Consider the following 14,218-nt stretch of genomic DNA (forward strand, 5'->3'; position numbering starts at 1 on the left):
ATGGTTTTATGTTCTTCTAATATATATTATATTGAATTTAAATTAATTTTTTAATCATTTAATAATAAATGAAATTCAAATTTATGTTCCAAAAGGAAGAATTTTGAGACATATATTTTCCAAGAGTTGAAGGTGTAATATTTACCATTAGGCTGATAGTTAGCTTGTTGGCATATATGCAAGAAATGGTTAGTTGGGAAAAAATCTAGCCTTGTGAGTTTATAAAGCGTAACTGAAATGAGTAGAATTTTGATGGAGATGGAAACTTTTCTTGAATTATAATCCCATAACATTACATATTTATATAGGGAATTTATGAGGACCCACATAGGAAGTTTTTGACAATGTTGTTGAACCGTGTTGAGTTCTCAATCTGGGGCACATGAGATGTGTTTTGTATTATTTCCAGCCTTGTCTTCTTCCCAGTAAGCCTGAAAATTCCCACCCAAATGTTATTAATAATAAAACTAAATGTTTACTCAAAACCAAGTAAAGGGTGCAGTGTGCATACTCCTTGAGTTCATAAGCCATTTTCAAAGGGAATATCTGGTCTTTATCTCCCCAAACTATCAGCACATCCTAAGTCACGAGGAAAAAGAATGCAGCAGACAATCAACCAAAGTTAAACAGTCAACTTGTTATTATATGGATGTTTATATATACCTGTTGAAGTGGAGGTAGCTTGCATGAATCATCACCAGCCAGTAGGGTAATTCCCTTTAAAAGTTGCAGTTTCTCGTTTCTGTTTTCTGAGTATAATTGCTGCATTTTGCACGAAATTAACTACTCTTGGAGCATATAATAGAGTTGATCTACCAACATGACAGCATTTGCATTCTTACTTGGACACAAACATACATCATCTCATAAGAAAGAAAAATAAATTGCTTGTAACTACTAGCTCTCTAAAAAGTAATTTTACAAAATTCACCGTTGGATGGGGAGGCAAGGCTACAGGGACTATCATGGATTATTTCATATTTTAATCCTAACTCTGAAAATTTAAAAAAAAAATGGTAAAATCAAAATATGGGCAATAAATATTTTACATTTGATATGAATTTGCTGTAATAAAATATTTTGATGTTAGTGGCATTCTTTATATGCATATACCAAACAAAGATAGGGTTATAGTTAGGATTTAGGAATGCATCTCTATCATTCGGCTCCACTTTCATAAAAGTGGATGCATTTCTCGATCCAAATCTAGTAAAGATTGTTCTGACCCCACGTATCCCTTTTCTTTTTCGTTAATCAAATAGATCGATTCCTTCTCGAATTCAATTTTTGTAAATAAAGAACCTAATGTGGATAAAGAAATGGTTACTAAAATGGAAAAGGGAAATATACTCACGTTAATCACGTCCTTCCAGAAAAAATCAGGAACCATGGTGAAACGCCTTGATATGGCCAAACGAGTCAATGTCCTTAACTGAGTGGCCGTCTCGGGAAGCATAATCTCTTCAACGTTCTCCACATTAGCTCTTTGCAACAACTCCATGTTATCTGCTTTCCGCATGTTTACTCCAGAGCTCGCAATCACCACTTTCTCCACCTTCTCCGGCCACAGTTTGGCCATGTGGTACGCCACAAACCCTCCATAGCTGGTCCCCATAACGTGGTACTTCTTCACTTGAAGCTTCTCCATCAGCTTCCCCATCGAAACTGCTTGGAATACCTCCGACCTTTCCTTGGACTTTGTGGTGGAATCGCCGAAGAAAACCAGGTCGGGAACGTAGACGTGGAAGTGAGGGGAGAAGAACTGGGCCTGTCGACGCCATTGCCACATAGCGCTGGGACCGAACCCATGGAGCAAAAGCAAGGAGGGTTTTTGTTGCTGTGGAGTTTGGTGGTCGGGATTTGGAGCCCATAAGTGGATGGTGGTGTGGTCATCGATGTCGATGAATTGTGAAGTGAGGCCGGAGGTGGCAAAGCAACGGCGGAGGTAGATGCCGTATAAGGAGACAAAGCTGAGAAAGGAGGGTGCCATGGCGGTTGACTGTTGGAGAAGAAAAAGGGTTATTTAGGCTTTCAATTTTCAAGGTATGCCATGAAAGGGAAAAAGGAGGCAGGAAGGTGAGTTTGGTTTTGACTCTTGATGAAAGGCCTATTTATACTTATGAAACCTCCCCAACATAATTTTTACGGTTTATTATTAAATTGAAAAAAAATATGAAAATTTTGGGGCAATTTACCAAAAAAAGCCGTTTTTTTCAAAATTTACCGAAATGGGCTTATTTTTTGATTATTTACCGGAACGGGCCATTTTCCGCGAAATTGCGTCCACGTCAGTGCGATGTCAGGGTACGTGTCAGAACATCACGTCCACGTCAGCACAATTTGCTTACGTGGATACAAATCACGCCTACGAGGACGCGATTTGCTGACGTGGATGAACAATTTATGTTTTTAAGCTTGGAAAACTTTGAAAGGCCATAACTTTTCGCTCGGTTGTCCGATTGAGATGATTTTTTTTATTTCGAATAAATTTTCGAGATCTACGCGCTAACTAACAGCCAAAGGTGGTTTGCCACAGTTTTCATCGAAAAAGATCCTTTTTTGCCCCTAAATTTTAATTTTTTCGGTTTAAAATTGAATTTTGAAACATTCAAATCATTATTTTCCTTATTTATTTGAAGTAAACACCGGATCTTTTTTTACAGAATTGTCTTATATCATCCTGTTATAGGTATAAATCAGCTCATTCCACTTTTGAGAAGTTCCCTAAAATTTTCCATTTTATTCAATTTAGTCCCTAAAACCTAAATAGTCATATATTCAAATCTAAGCTTTGTTTTTCAATTCAAATTCAATTTCATCCTTCCATAACATTCAAATATTCTTAAATACAAAAATTTCATGCTAATTTTGAAATAATTACACTTTAGTCCCTATACTCGTAACTAACAAATTATACTTTACAAATTAGTCCCTATTCATCTCTAAGCAGTTTGTCAGCGTGTAGATCTCGAAAAGTTATTCGAAATAAAAAAAATCGTCTCAATCGGACAACCGAGCCAAAAGTTATGGCCTTTCAAAGTTTTTCAAGCTAAAAAACATAAACTGTTCATGCCACGTTAGCAAATCGCGTCCTCTAGGGCGCGATTTCTGTCCAAGTCAGCAAGTCGCGCTGATGTGGATGCGATTTCCTGGCGCGTACCTTGACATCGCGCTGACGTGGACGCGATTTCGCAGAAAATGGACCATTCCGGTAAATAATTAAATAGTTGGCCCATTTCGGTAAATTTTGAAAAAAAGGGCTTTTATTGGTAAAATACCCAAAATTTTGTAAATTTAGATTAACAAATTTATTTAAATATGATTAAAAATATTAAAAAAATTTGCAAACTTTCTGAATTTTTATTTAATTTAATGATGTTGTATCATATTATTATTAACCGACAATGCATCAAATATTATCTCATAAAAAATAATATATTTTTACTTGTAATTATATTTATAAGTTTAAAATAAAAAAGAGAGAAAATAAAAACAAAAACAAGCTTTGTTACTCCAAAAACATACAAAATTATTATCATTTATATTATAAGTTTATATGTGATTCATTAGGAGTGTGTTTGGTTGGGTGGAGAAAATGAGAGAGTGGAAAAGTAGAAAGAAAAATATAAATTGAGTGTGTTTGGTTGGAAAGAAAATAGGAGAAATGATTGTTTTTCATCCTAATGCATTAAAATCAATTATTTCAAATTAGAAATATGAGAGGAGAGAAAATGAAAGAAATGTGCATGTTAGTTTAAAATGATGCATTTTTCAAATATTTTATTTTCTTTCCTTACATTTTTCAACTCTGCCAAGTAATGGATGAAAAAAGAAAATTATTTTTCCTACCAAATACACCTATAGGAAGAGAAATTATGTTTTCTATCCTTTCAATTTTCTTTTCACTTTACCGAGCAATGCTGAAAAGAATAATAAAACTAACAGAATTTTACCCATCTTCCAAATTATCAAGTTATTTATATAGCCATATTTAAATAATAAATTTACATTTGAGTATATAATTCGATATACTATGTTATATCAGATAATGAGACATCATTAAATATAAAATTACTTCAATTTATTTTTAAAAATTGTTAACATATGACATAATAAAAAAATAATATTTTTATTTAACTCTTTAACCCTTTAATAATTTTATAATTTTGAACTCCTCTACTATTTTATGTTTTATCTAATGATAATGCGTTCTATTGTTATTCACCAATGGTATAAGGTTTTTTCTACCTTAATCAATAGTCGAGAGTTTGATCCTCGCCTTAAATATGGAACAGCTTTAAAACTCATACCTAGTATCTATCCTCTTAATCAATTTATAAAATGTGTGATGGATAATTTAAGAAAAAAAACTTTATTTTTTTTATTTTGAAAAAGTATGATATAGTGTGATAGTAAAATGTAAAAGTCAAGGAAGGCATAGATATACTTAGTGATAATTTGTAAACAAACTTGGGTGGGGAAAATGTTGGTGAGACACGAAATGGTGTTGGTTGTGTAAATTAAAGAGCAGGGACAGAGAAATAAAAGGGTTGGTTGGGTTGGGTTGGGTTGGGTTGGGTCGGTTTTCCCATGATGTGGGGGAGTGATGGTAATCTGCTCACCAAACTCTCTTGTGTTGTCCCAATGAAAATTAACGAGCATGTCCTACTCTTTTGTCTATTTCCCCTACTGCTGCCAATCATTTTTAAACACTTGTGGATTCATTAACCAATAAACAACCACATATATGTTGGGTTTGTGGGAATTTTCGCCATAACGAAACCAGGCCAGCATCCATACTTTTCAACACCAGGGTCGACTGTGGCATAGGACACTGTGTGTGTGCGGGTTGTCATAATAATTATCACTAATTGCAGGTCTGGCACCCTTTTCATTTTGAGTTAAACCAATATTCACCTTTTCAATTTAACAACTAAATTATACAAATAATCACCATTCTTGATTTTTTTTATAGTTGTTTTAATTTATTTAATATTCGAGTTTGACATTTTTTTAATGTAATATTTGTGTGTTTTTTTATATAATATGGTATTGTATTTGACAAAAGTTATACATTTTGAAATCTAAAAATATATTGTTAACTTTTTAGTATTTAAAACTAATTTTAGAGTCGATTTGATGAAAATTTATAATTAGCTAAAAATATTAAAAATTAACATTCATAAATCAGTCTTAAAACAATAATTAAATCACATCCATCAGACTGTATTTGACAAATTAAACGCAAAATTAAACAAATTAACAATTAATACTAAATTCATTCTATTAATAAAATCATTAAGAGTTCAAACCTAATAATATTAGCAATTAGCTTTTATCAAATCAACCATAAAACTCAAATTAAACACTAAAAAGTTAACACTATAACTTTTGGGTACCAAAACATATAATTTTTGTCAAATACAAGTACCAAACTGAACCAAAAAATAACATGGGTACCACAATAGAAAAAAGTATCAAACTCAGATACTAAATGATATATTAAGCCATAGTTAAAATGTATCTGGTTGCCAAACAGAATGCTGACGTGATGTAGTATAATAACAAATTTAACCTCCAATATTATCCCATTTTATTAATTTAATCTTAATTTTTAAAATTTTAAAAAATTTAACCCTCACTATTTACATACTCTATTAATTTTACCATGATTTTAAAATTTTAAAAATTATAAGTAAAACATTTTAAAAAGTAAACAATTATAAATATATTTGCATATACTCATACACAAACCGATCATATTTGCATGGGAAATCTAAACACCAATAATGTTACCTCTGTCGAAACCACCTTTTTGAAAATAAAAATTTAGTTGTCGACTTAAAAAGAACAAAACTGGAGTCGCCACCGATCCTTTATTAAGGTGTGATCGGCTCACCTTAAAAATTATTTTGGTCTACGAATTTTGAGAAAACGAATTCGGGAGTCGGTTACGTACGAGGAAGGGTTAGCACCCTCATAACGCCCAAAATCGGTACCAAATTGATTATTTAATGTCTTAGTGTCGATGGCTAAAAAGAATTTAAAACAATTCAAATAATGAAATCTGAAAAGGATAATCAATTGTTCAAGTCATGTAAAGAAATCGAGTCCCAATACGTTAGGGTACAATTTCTCAAACTTCCCGAACTTTGAATATCACTTTTGTTTTATGCGAAAATCTTCATTTTGAGAAGGTAATATGACATGCCCAATACATTAGAACACAACAAGTTAAGTTCCCAAAAATGATTTTTTGTACTCATGCATTTTGAATAAAGAATATTCTCGGTTATTTAAGATTAACAAAGAAAATCGGAACCCAATACGTTAGGGCTCAATTTCCTCGAAAATCTCAAACTTTGAATATTGCTTTTATTCAAAAAAAACTTTGAATCAAGAGAAAATTTGATATATTGACAAAACCAAAATATATTTCCCAAAGGGTATGTTGAAAGTCAATGTACGATATGAAACAAATATTTTAATTTAAACTGTGTATATATGTATTTACAAATATATATATATACAAGCACATACAAGTAAAAATTAAAAATATGTGTATGCATATATTTAACATACATATACAAGTATACATATAAAAAGTAATGGAATATATCAAACAAAAAACTAATAAATAAAAAAACGTGTATATATGTATATGAAAATCGTGAAAATAAAATAAAAGTATAAGAGTATGCGCATGGGTATATATTTACAAAATAAAAGAAATGTATAAGTATATATAAATATATAAAATATAAAGTATATAAAAGTTAAAAAAATAAAAAAATAAAAAAGAACATATATAAAAACGTATGTATATAGGCATATATATATGAATGTAAAAATTATGGAAATAAAATAATATATATAAAACCAGAAGCACGCGTATATAAAAGCCTAATATATATATATATTAAATATGCATAGATATGATATATAAAATATACGAATGTATATGTATAGAAAATATGATAATAATAATGATAGTAAATAATGTAATAATAATAGTAATGGAAATAATAAATAAAACAAAATTAAAAACGAATTGTAAAAAAAAAAAAAAACAATAAATGTAATTAAAACAAAATGAAGGACTAAATTGCGATGCGCATTATATGAGGGGGGTCAAAATGAAAATAATCCGCCTCCCTAAAACGCTGCGCAGCGATAAGGACCAATTTGAACCAAAAATAAAATATGTGGCCCAAATTTTAAAAAACAAAACAGGTTTTAATTGAAACACATTGCAAAAGGGAGGGACCAATTGCACAAATGTCCCAATTTAACGAAACGAGCGGATCCCTCGGGTCGGATTGGGTCAACGCGCGGATCCTTTTCCCCCAAAACGACGCCGTTTTGAAAATGCTACTTAAAACCAAATTTTTTCCTTTAAAATTCTGATAGCCCATTTTTTAAAATAAAAACTAAATGCTGCCCCTTATTCGCTCTGCTAGGGTTTCTTCAACCCTTTTCTTTGCGCCGCCGTCGTTCAAGAACCCCCCCCCCCCGCGGCTTTAATCGCCGTCCTAGCCTCCGATCGAGACGGAGGAAGGAGCAGAACGCGACAAGGCACAAAAATAAAATAATATAAAAAACAAAAAACAACTTCTAATAATCACCTTAAAAACTGAAATTTACTCGATTCTCTCTTGATTTTTCTGTGTGTTTTTACACTGAATCCCCCCTTTTACACTGAAAATATTGGCCTTTTATAGCCGAAAATGGAAAATAAAAATACATCTAAATAAATCTATTCGGTTGTTTGTTGGCACAATTTTCTCTCTTCTCTTTCGTTTGTTGCAAGTACGTGCTTGAGGAGCGGCATTTGCGGAGGTGTGGCGTGCGTAGAGGAGCATGAAGAGGCAACAGTTGCGGCGCCAGATTGCTGGTGGCCGCTTAGGGTTTTTGGAGATTTTTTGTTTGGGTTAATGTTTGGGCCATTTTAGGTTTAGTTGGGCCTGATGTATATTTATTTGGGCCGGGCATATTTGGGCTTATACAGCTGCCCCTCTTTGCTCGTTGTCGTGTAACGGGAACAAAGCAAAGACTACAAAGCCCAATTGTGCCCGGTCTTACTAAGCCTCGACTTCTTCAATGCTTCTCTTCTTCAGGTAGCCTCATTCCATCCTACTGCATCTTCAGAGGTATAGGAACTGGTGCTTCGATCCACTCCTACTGTAATGTCGGGGAGATAGGATTCATACATTGTAGCTTCTCAAAAGAACAAAATTTGCTATCTTTAATATGTTCCACTGCAGCTCTAAGGAGATAAGATTTATAGCTTCAACTTGTTCTGCTACAACTTAAAGATAAATCTTGATGCAATCTGCTCTACTGCAACTTCAGAGAGATGAGATCTGTGGTCTTAACCCACTCCATTGCAACTTCAAGGAGATAGGATTATTTTCTTCTGTCTACTCCACTGCAACTGCAGGGAGATAAGACTTGTATCTTCGATCTATTTCGCCAATATATGGGAAGACAATATCTACTTTCTTCGATCTACTTTGCCCCCAATACATAAAGACAAGATCTGTTTTCTTCGATCTACTTTACGCCAATACATGAAGACAAGATCTGCTATCTTCGATCTACTTCACGTCAATACATGAAGACAAGATCTGCTATCTTCGATCTACTTTACCACCAGTATGGGAAAACAAGATCTGCTATCTTTAATCTACTTCATGTCAATACATGAAGACAAGATCCATTATCTCTGATCTACTTCATGTCAATACATGAAGACAAGATCTGCTATCTTCGATCTACTTCACGCCAATACATGAAGACAAGATCTGCTTTCTTCGATCTACTTCGCCACCAGTATGGGAAGACAAGATCTGCTATCTTCGATCTACTTCACGCCAATACATGAAGACAAGATCTGCTATCTTCGATCTACTTCACGCCAATACATGAAGACAAGATCTGCTTTCTTCGATCTACTTCACACCAATACATGAAGACAAGATCTGTTTTCTTCGATCTACTTCACACCGATACATGAAGACAAGATCTATTTTCTTCGATCTACTTCACGCCGATACATGAAGACAAGATCTGTTTTCCTCGATCTACTTCACGCCAATACATGAAGATAAGATCTGTTTTCGTTTTCTTCGATCTACTTCACGCCGATACATGAAGACAAGATCTATTTTCTTCAATCTACTTCACTCCAATACATGAAGACAAGATCTGTTTTCTTCGATCTACTTCACGCTGATACATGAAGACAAGATCTGCTTTCTTCAATCTACTTCACCACCAATATGGGAAGACAAGATCTGCTTTCTTCGATCTACTTCACGCCAATACATGAAGGCAAGATTTGTTTTCTTCGATCTACTTCACGCCAATACATGAAGACAAGATCTGTTTTCTTCGATCTACTTCACGCCAATGCATGAAGAGAAGATCTGTTTTCGTTTTCTTCGATCTACTTCACGCCGATACATGAAGACAAGATCTGTTTTCTTCGATTTACTTCACGCCAATACATGAAGACAAGATTTGTTTTCTTCGATCTACTTCACGACGATACATGAAGACAAGATCTACTTTCTTCAATCTACTTCACCACTAGTATGGGAAGACAAGATCTACTTTCTTCGATCTACTTCACGCCAATACATGAAGACAAGATATGTTTTCTTCGATCTACTTCACGCCAATACATGAAGACAATATATGTTTTCTTCGATCTACTTCACGCCAATACATGAAGATAAGATCAGTTTTTTTTGATCTACTTCACACCGATACATGAAGACAAGATCTGCTTTCTTCGATCTACTTCACCACCAATATGGGAAGACAAGATCTAATTTCTTCGATCTATTTCACGCCAATACATGAAGACAAGATCTGTTTTCTTCGATCTACTTCACGCCAATATATGAAGACAAGATCTGCTGCCTTTCAACCTACCCCATTGTTGCTCAGAGAGATAAGGCTTTATGATTTCACTGATCTGTTCTCTGTGGAACATAACCTGTATAATTCATCTTATGAACTTAATTATGCCTAATAGGATGTCATGAACAGAATGAATCAAATGCTCCTAACTAGACATGTATGAATGACATTTGGATGAATGCAGAATGTCATTTTTCGAGAATGATCCCTCCTTATCACTTGGGTTATCACTACTCAAAGTTTATTAAAGTTTTATCGCAAATGTGCTATAGTGCCTTTTTGCTCGGCTGGCGTCTCCAAAGAAACATTTGACCAGATTGCCCCATACTGTAAACCTCCAAGTTTGATCCACTGGGATGCAAAAATTTGTACCATCTTCCTCCCGTTGTAACCCAAGAGTAAAAAGTTTCGGCCTTTTCTCAATCCTCCACTATCACAATTCAAGGATGTAAAATGTGAAGCTCTTTTGTCATTTTCACCATTCCTAGGGAGTCATACCAAATGCTCATGCACAAATGAAGAATTTTCTTCTCCAAGAATAACCTCTTCTTATTATTCAGTGATCATTGCTTACTTGTTCATTTAAGCTTTGTCACCAACACGGCATCTTGCCATTTTTCAATCAATGTTTTAGACAACAAAATTCAAAGGGATAGTCTTAATTTAGACTCTTCCTTATTAGATTTCCAACCTTTGAACCTGGTGCGCTCTAAACAATAGTCCTGTTTGAGGTTCCTATATTATTTAGAAACTTCTAGAGTAATATGCAAAACTTCCTTTGTGAAAGTTTTATTAGTCCATTCATCATTATTCTAATGCAACTTGCTTGCAAGAGATCATAACAATGGGTAGGAATAGAATTGATTTAGAGCATGGCTTTGAAATGAATAGATTATCAAAGATAATAAAGATGGATGACAAAGAAATTGATTTAGGAATGCGTATCTTGGCAATGAATAAAGTGTTCCAAGAATAACAAAAATGGTATAAGGATTAGGTGCCCTAGATATCGTAGCTTGAACTTCTCTGTACAGACTTTTTGAAGACCATTCTGAGTTTAACATGTGTTTAGGAGATCTATAGTACTTTGTCGATGCCCTAAGATGTCGCCTACCCTTTCCTGTTGATTCAGGTATAGCAAGACCACTGTATTCCCCACTCTGATCGGTATTTGAGCTGCTCTGATTACCTCATGCCCTATTTTGATCAATATTTGAGCTGCCCATTTCAGGTTTTCAACTCAAATTCCCTTTGGTCCAAGGCGCCCTTTGCGGGTTTTCACCTTAGCCTCTCCATTTTACTTTTCCATTTTTCAGTTTTCATTTTCACTTTTTCATATCACTTCTTTTTTCTTTTTTCTTTTTTTTTGGGGACTGAAACTGGCCTTTGTGGGTTTTACCTTGGTCCTCTCCTTCTTTACGCAGAGTATTTCCTGACTGAATCTGAGTTTGCAGGACTTTGCAGGTTTATCATCCATCTCGCTCAAAATCAAAGCTCCTTTGGAAAAAACCTTCTCTATAATCATAAGGTTCCGCCCGATTTGACATCCGTTTCCCTCCAAAATATTTTTTGTAGAGGAAGGATCTTCAACATTTGGTCACCCTCGTGGAATTCTCTAGGATGAACCTTTTGTTATAGGCTCGCATCATTCATTTCTGGTACATCTGATCGTGATGAATAGCTTTTAGCCTTCTTCCTTCTATTAAGTCCAATTGATCACATTGCGATTGGATCCGTTCTGCTTCATCCAACTTGCTCAGCCAATACTTGGAGAGAAAGAATTTCAACTTCAATAGAAAAAAATCGTGAACTAAAGAGAGAGGCACTGCTCCGGTAGAGTTTTCACCGCATCATGATATTAATCTTGAACATACTGTAAATTTCTGATATCGTGCTATTGTTCAGATTGTAATGACAGTGCTTAACCCGGTCATATCCTGGTATGACCATGCATAGACATCTTTGAATTCTTGAAGTAACTCAACAATGTCTTACTTTGTTTCTTCGGTCATGCCTGTTCCCTCAAGGTCATAATCTCTATTGTCTCATCATGAGGTAAATTTTTTCCTCTTCCTGCTCTACCATCCTCAACAAGTCCGGAGATAGACTACAATCTATGTTATTTCCAAAGTCATTAAATCCTTCTAGACACATGTCTCGTTCAATAGGAAATTCTAAATCTATAGTAGTGTCAATCATGTCATTGATATCCAGGGACCTATTGTAGGTGCCAAAAAATATACAAAGAATGTATGAATGAATGAATGAATGGTTTGGCAGAAAAAATCCAAAAGAATGAAAGAACATTTGCTCAAAGATGATTGCAATGATGTATTTTATTAAAATAATAATGTTCAGACATGAGCCTATTTCACAAAGAAGTTCTTATTGCTTCTAGGCTAAAAGCAACAAGTGTGTTCTGAACATTACTCTAACAGACTCTAAATGCTATAGGGGTTTCCTCTGCAGTCCATTATTTATAACACCTCTCAGGCGAATATCTAACAAGGACCCTTTTAATTGTGTCTGTATATATGGCATCGATGTGCAAATTTCTCACCATTTCTTCTTATATTGCATTCCCTCCATCATCAATCTTGATTGGGTAACGGATTTTCTGCACTTGATGAGTCCCCAAACTTGACAACACCCATGTCGATGAGTCTTTCAACTAGTTTCTTGAAGGCAGTGCAATTCTCAATCGAGTGTCCCATAATTCCCGCATGGTAGTCACATTGTGCATTCGCATCATACTATTCGGGGTACGGAGGTTGTAGAGGCTTCACATGAAAAGGGGAAACAACGTGTGCATCAAACAAACTTTGATATAGCTCCATATATGACACCGGAATTGGCGTGAATTGGGGCCTCTCAGTGTTTTGTCTTGTACCAACTTCCTGCCTTGATGAACCTTGTTGGTTAGCAGCCACCTTTCTTGGCTGACTCACAGTAACTGATTTAGAGTAACTCGTGTTGTTCACCTCATTTTCTCTTCTCCTTGAGGCTGACCTCTTATTACTCTCCTCTACATCAATTTTCCCGTTCCTTATAGCATTTTCGATCATTTCACCATTCATAACTATGTCAGAAAAACTCTTTGTAACACTTCCTAACATATGCGTAATGAATGGGGCTTTCAGCGTATTGATAAAGAGTATTGTTGTTTCTCTTTCCAATAGCAGCGGTTGAACTTGAACGGCCACCTCCCTCCACATTTGTGCATATTGTCTAAAGCTCTCGTTCGGCTTCTTTTCCATATTCTGAAGGGTGATTCTGTCAGGAACCATGTCTGTTACATTATTGTACTGCTTTATGAACACTTGTGCTAAATCCCTCCATGAACCAATCACGCTACGGCTCAGTTGATTATACCATTTAGATGCTGCCCCTGTGAGGCTATCCTGGAAATAATGAATCAATAGCTGGTCATTGTTAACATATCCAGCCATTCTCCTGCAGAACATGGTGATATGTGCTTTTGGGCAACTTGTCCCATTGTACTTTTCAAATTCTGGCATCTTAAACTTATGAGGGAGTACCAAATCCAGAACTAAACTCAGCTCTTTAGCATCAATCCCACGATAGCTTTTAGTGACTTCCATTGCATTGAATTTCCCCTCGAGCCATTTGCACCTTTCTTCTAACTGCTTTGGTAACTCTTCATTTATTCTTTCTTTTTTAGCCACTTCATCAAAGTCAGGAATGGCGAAATTAGCATGGGGGTTTTCGGGGTTAGAGCCCGATCTAGCTTGAAAGTTTGAAGCACCGGCCTGGACCTGCTGAGGTCTGATTGTGACAGTAGATTTGTGCGAATATTTAGCTTGAGTTCGCACATGAGGAGGAGTAAAGCTTGGAGAATAGAGTGATTCATCCTCGTTACCCTCTTCGATATCAACCATAGGACCCTTTCCTTTATCACCCCCTCCAGTTAACAGTTGGGTCAACTTTGTCATCATATTGTTTTGGGATTCCTGTATCTTCTCTGACATATCCCGTTGCATCTTGTCGAACCGCTCCTGCACTTGTAACTGGAGTTGGTCTTGCATTTCTTTCTGGTGCTGAGCTTTTCCAATCTCTGATCCATGTATTTAATCTTTGCTCGAGTGCCGTAATGGTGTTTAGTTGGTTGGTCGGTTTCCAGGTTAACTGAGCAATGATTTTAGTTAATTAGGATCTTTTAACGGTGTTTAATTCATATGATGTAATGTAATACAAATGCGTGAAATGAATGCAAAAGAGATGTTGGTTCTGGTTCAATTCTTTACTAGAAAAACTTTTCTAGAAAACAAAT

At 35.0% G+C, this 14,218-nt stretch overlaps 2 protein-coding genes across 2 annotated transcripts; both read right to left on the minus strand.

The window, feature by feature from the left end:
• Window positions 1-255: 255 nt before the first annotated feature.
• On the minus strand, window positions 256-2,195 carry LOC107901020 (2-hydroxy-6-oxononadienedioate/2-hydroxy-6-oxononatrienedioate hydrolase 1). The gene is made up of 4 exons (XM_016826837.2): window positions 1,355-2,195; window positions 664-762; window positions 512-579; window positions 256-431 (listed from the first exon to the last, which is right to left on the minus strand). Exons 1-4 carry the CDS (start codon window positions 1,988-1,990, stop codon window positions 314-316), a joined length of 921 nt encoding a protein of 306 aa, XP_016682326.2. The 5' UTR covers window positions 1,991-2,195; the 3' UTR covers window positions 256-313.
• A 10,485-nt stretch (window positions 2,196-12,680) lies between these two features.
• Window positions 12,681-13,973, minus strand: LOC107899937 (uncharacterized). The gene is made up of 3 exons (XM_016825673.1): window positions 13,694-13,973; window positions 12,909-13,612; window positions 12,681-12,866 (listed from the first exon to the last, which is right to left on the minus strand). Exons 1-3 carry the CDS (start codon window positions 13,971-13,973, stop codon window positions 12,681-12,683), a joined length of 1,170 nt encoding a protein of 389 aa, XP_016681162.1.
• Between the last annotated feature and the right edge of the window lie 245 nt (window positions 13,974-14,218).

This window comes from Gossypium hirsutum, chromosome D06, assembly GCF_007990345.1.
Source record: "Gossypium hirsutum isolate 1008001.06 chromosome D06, Gossypium_hirsutum_v2.1, whole genome shotgun sequence".
Taxonomy (NCBI): Eukaryota; Viridiplantae; Streptophyta; class Magnoliopsida; order Malvales; family Malvaceae; genus Gossypium; species Gossypium hirsutum.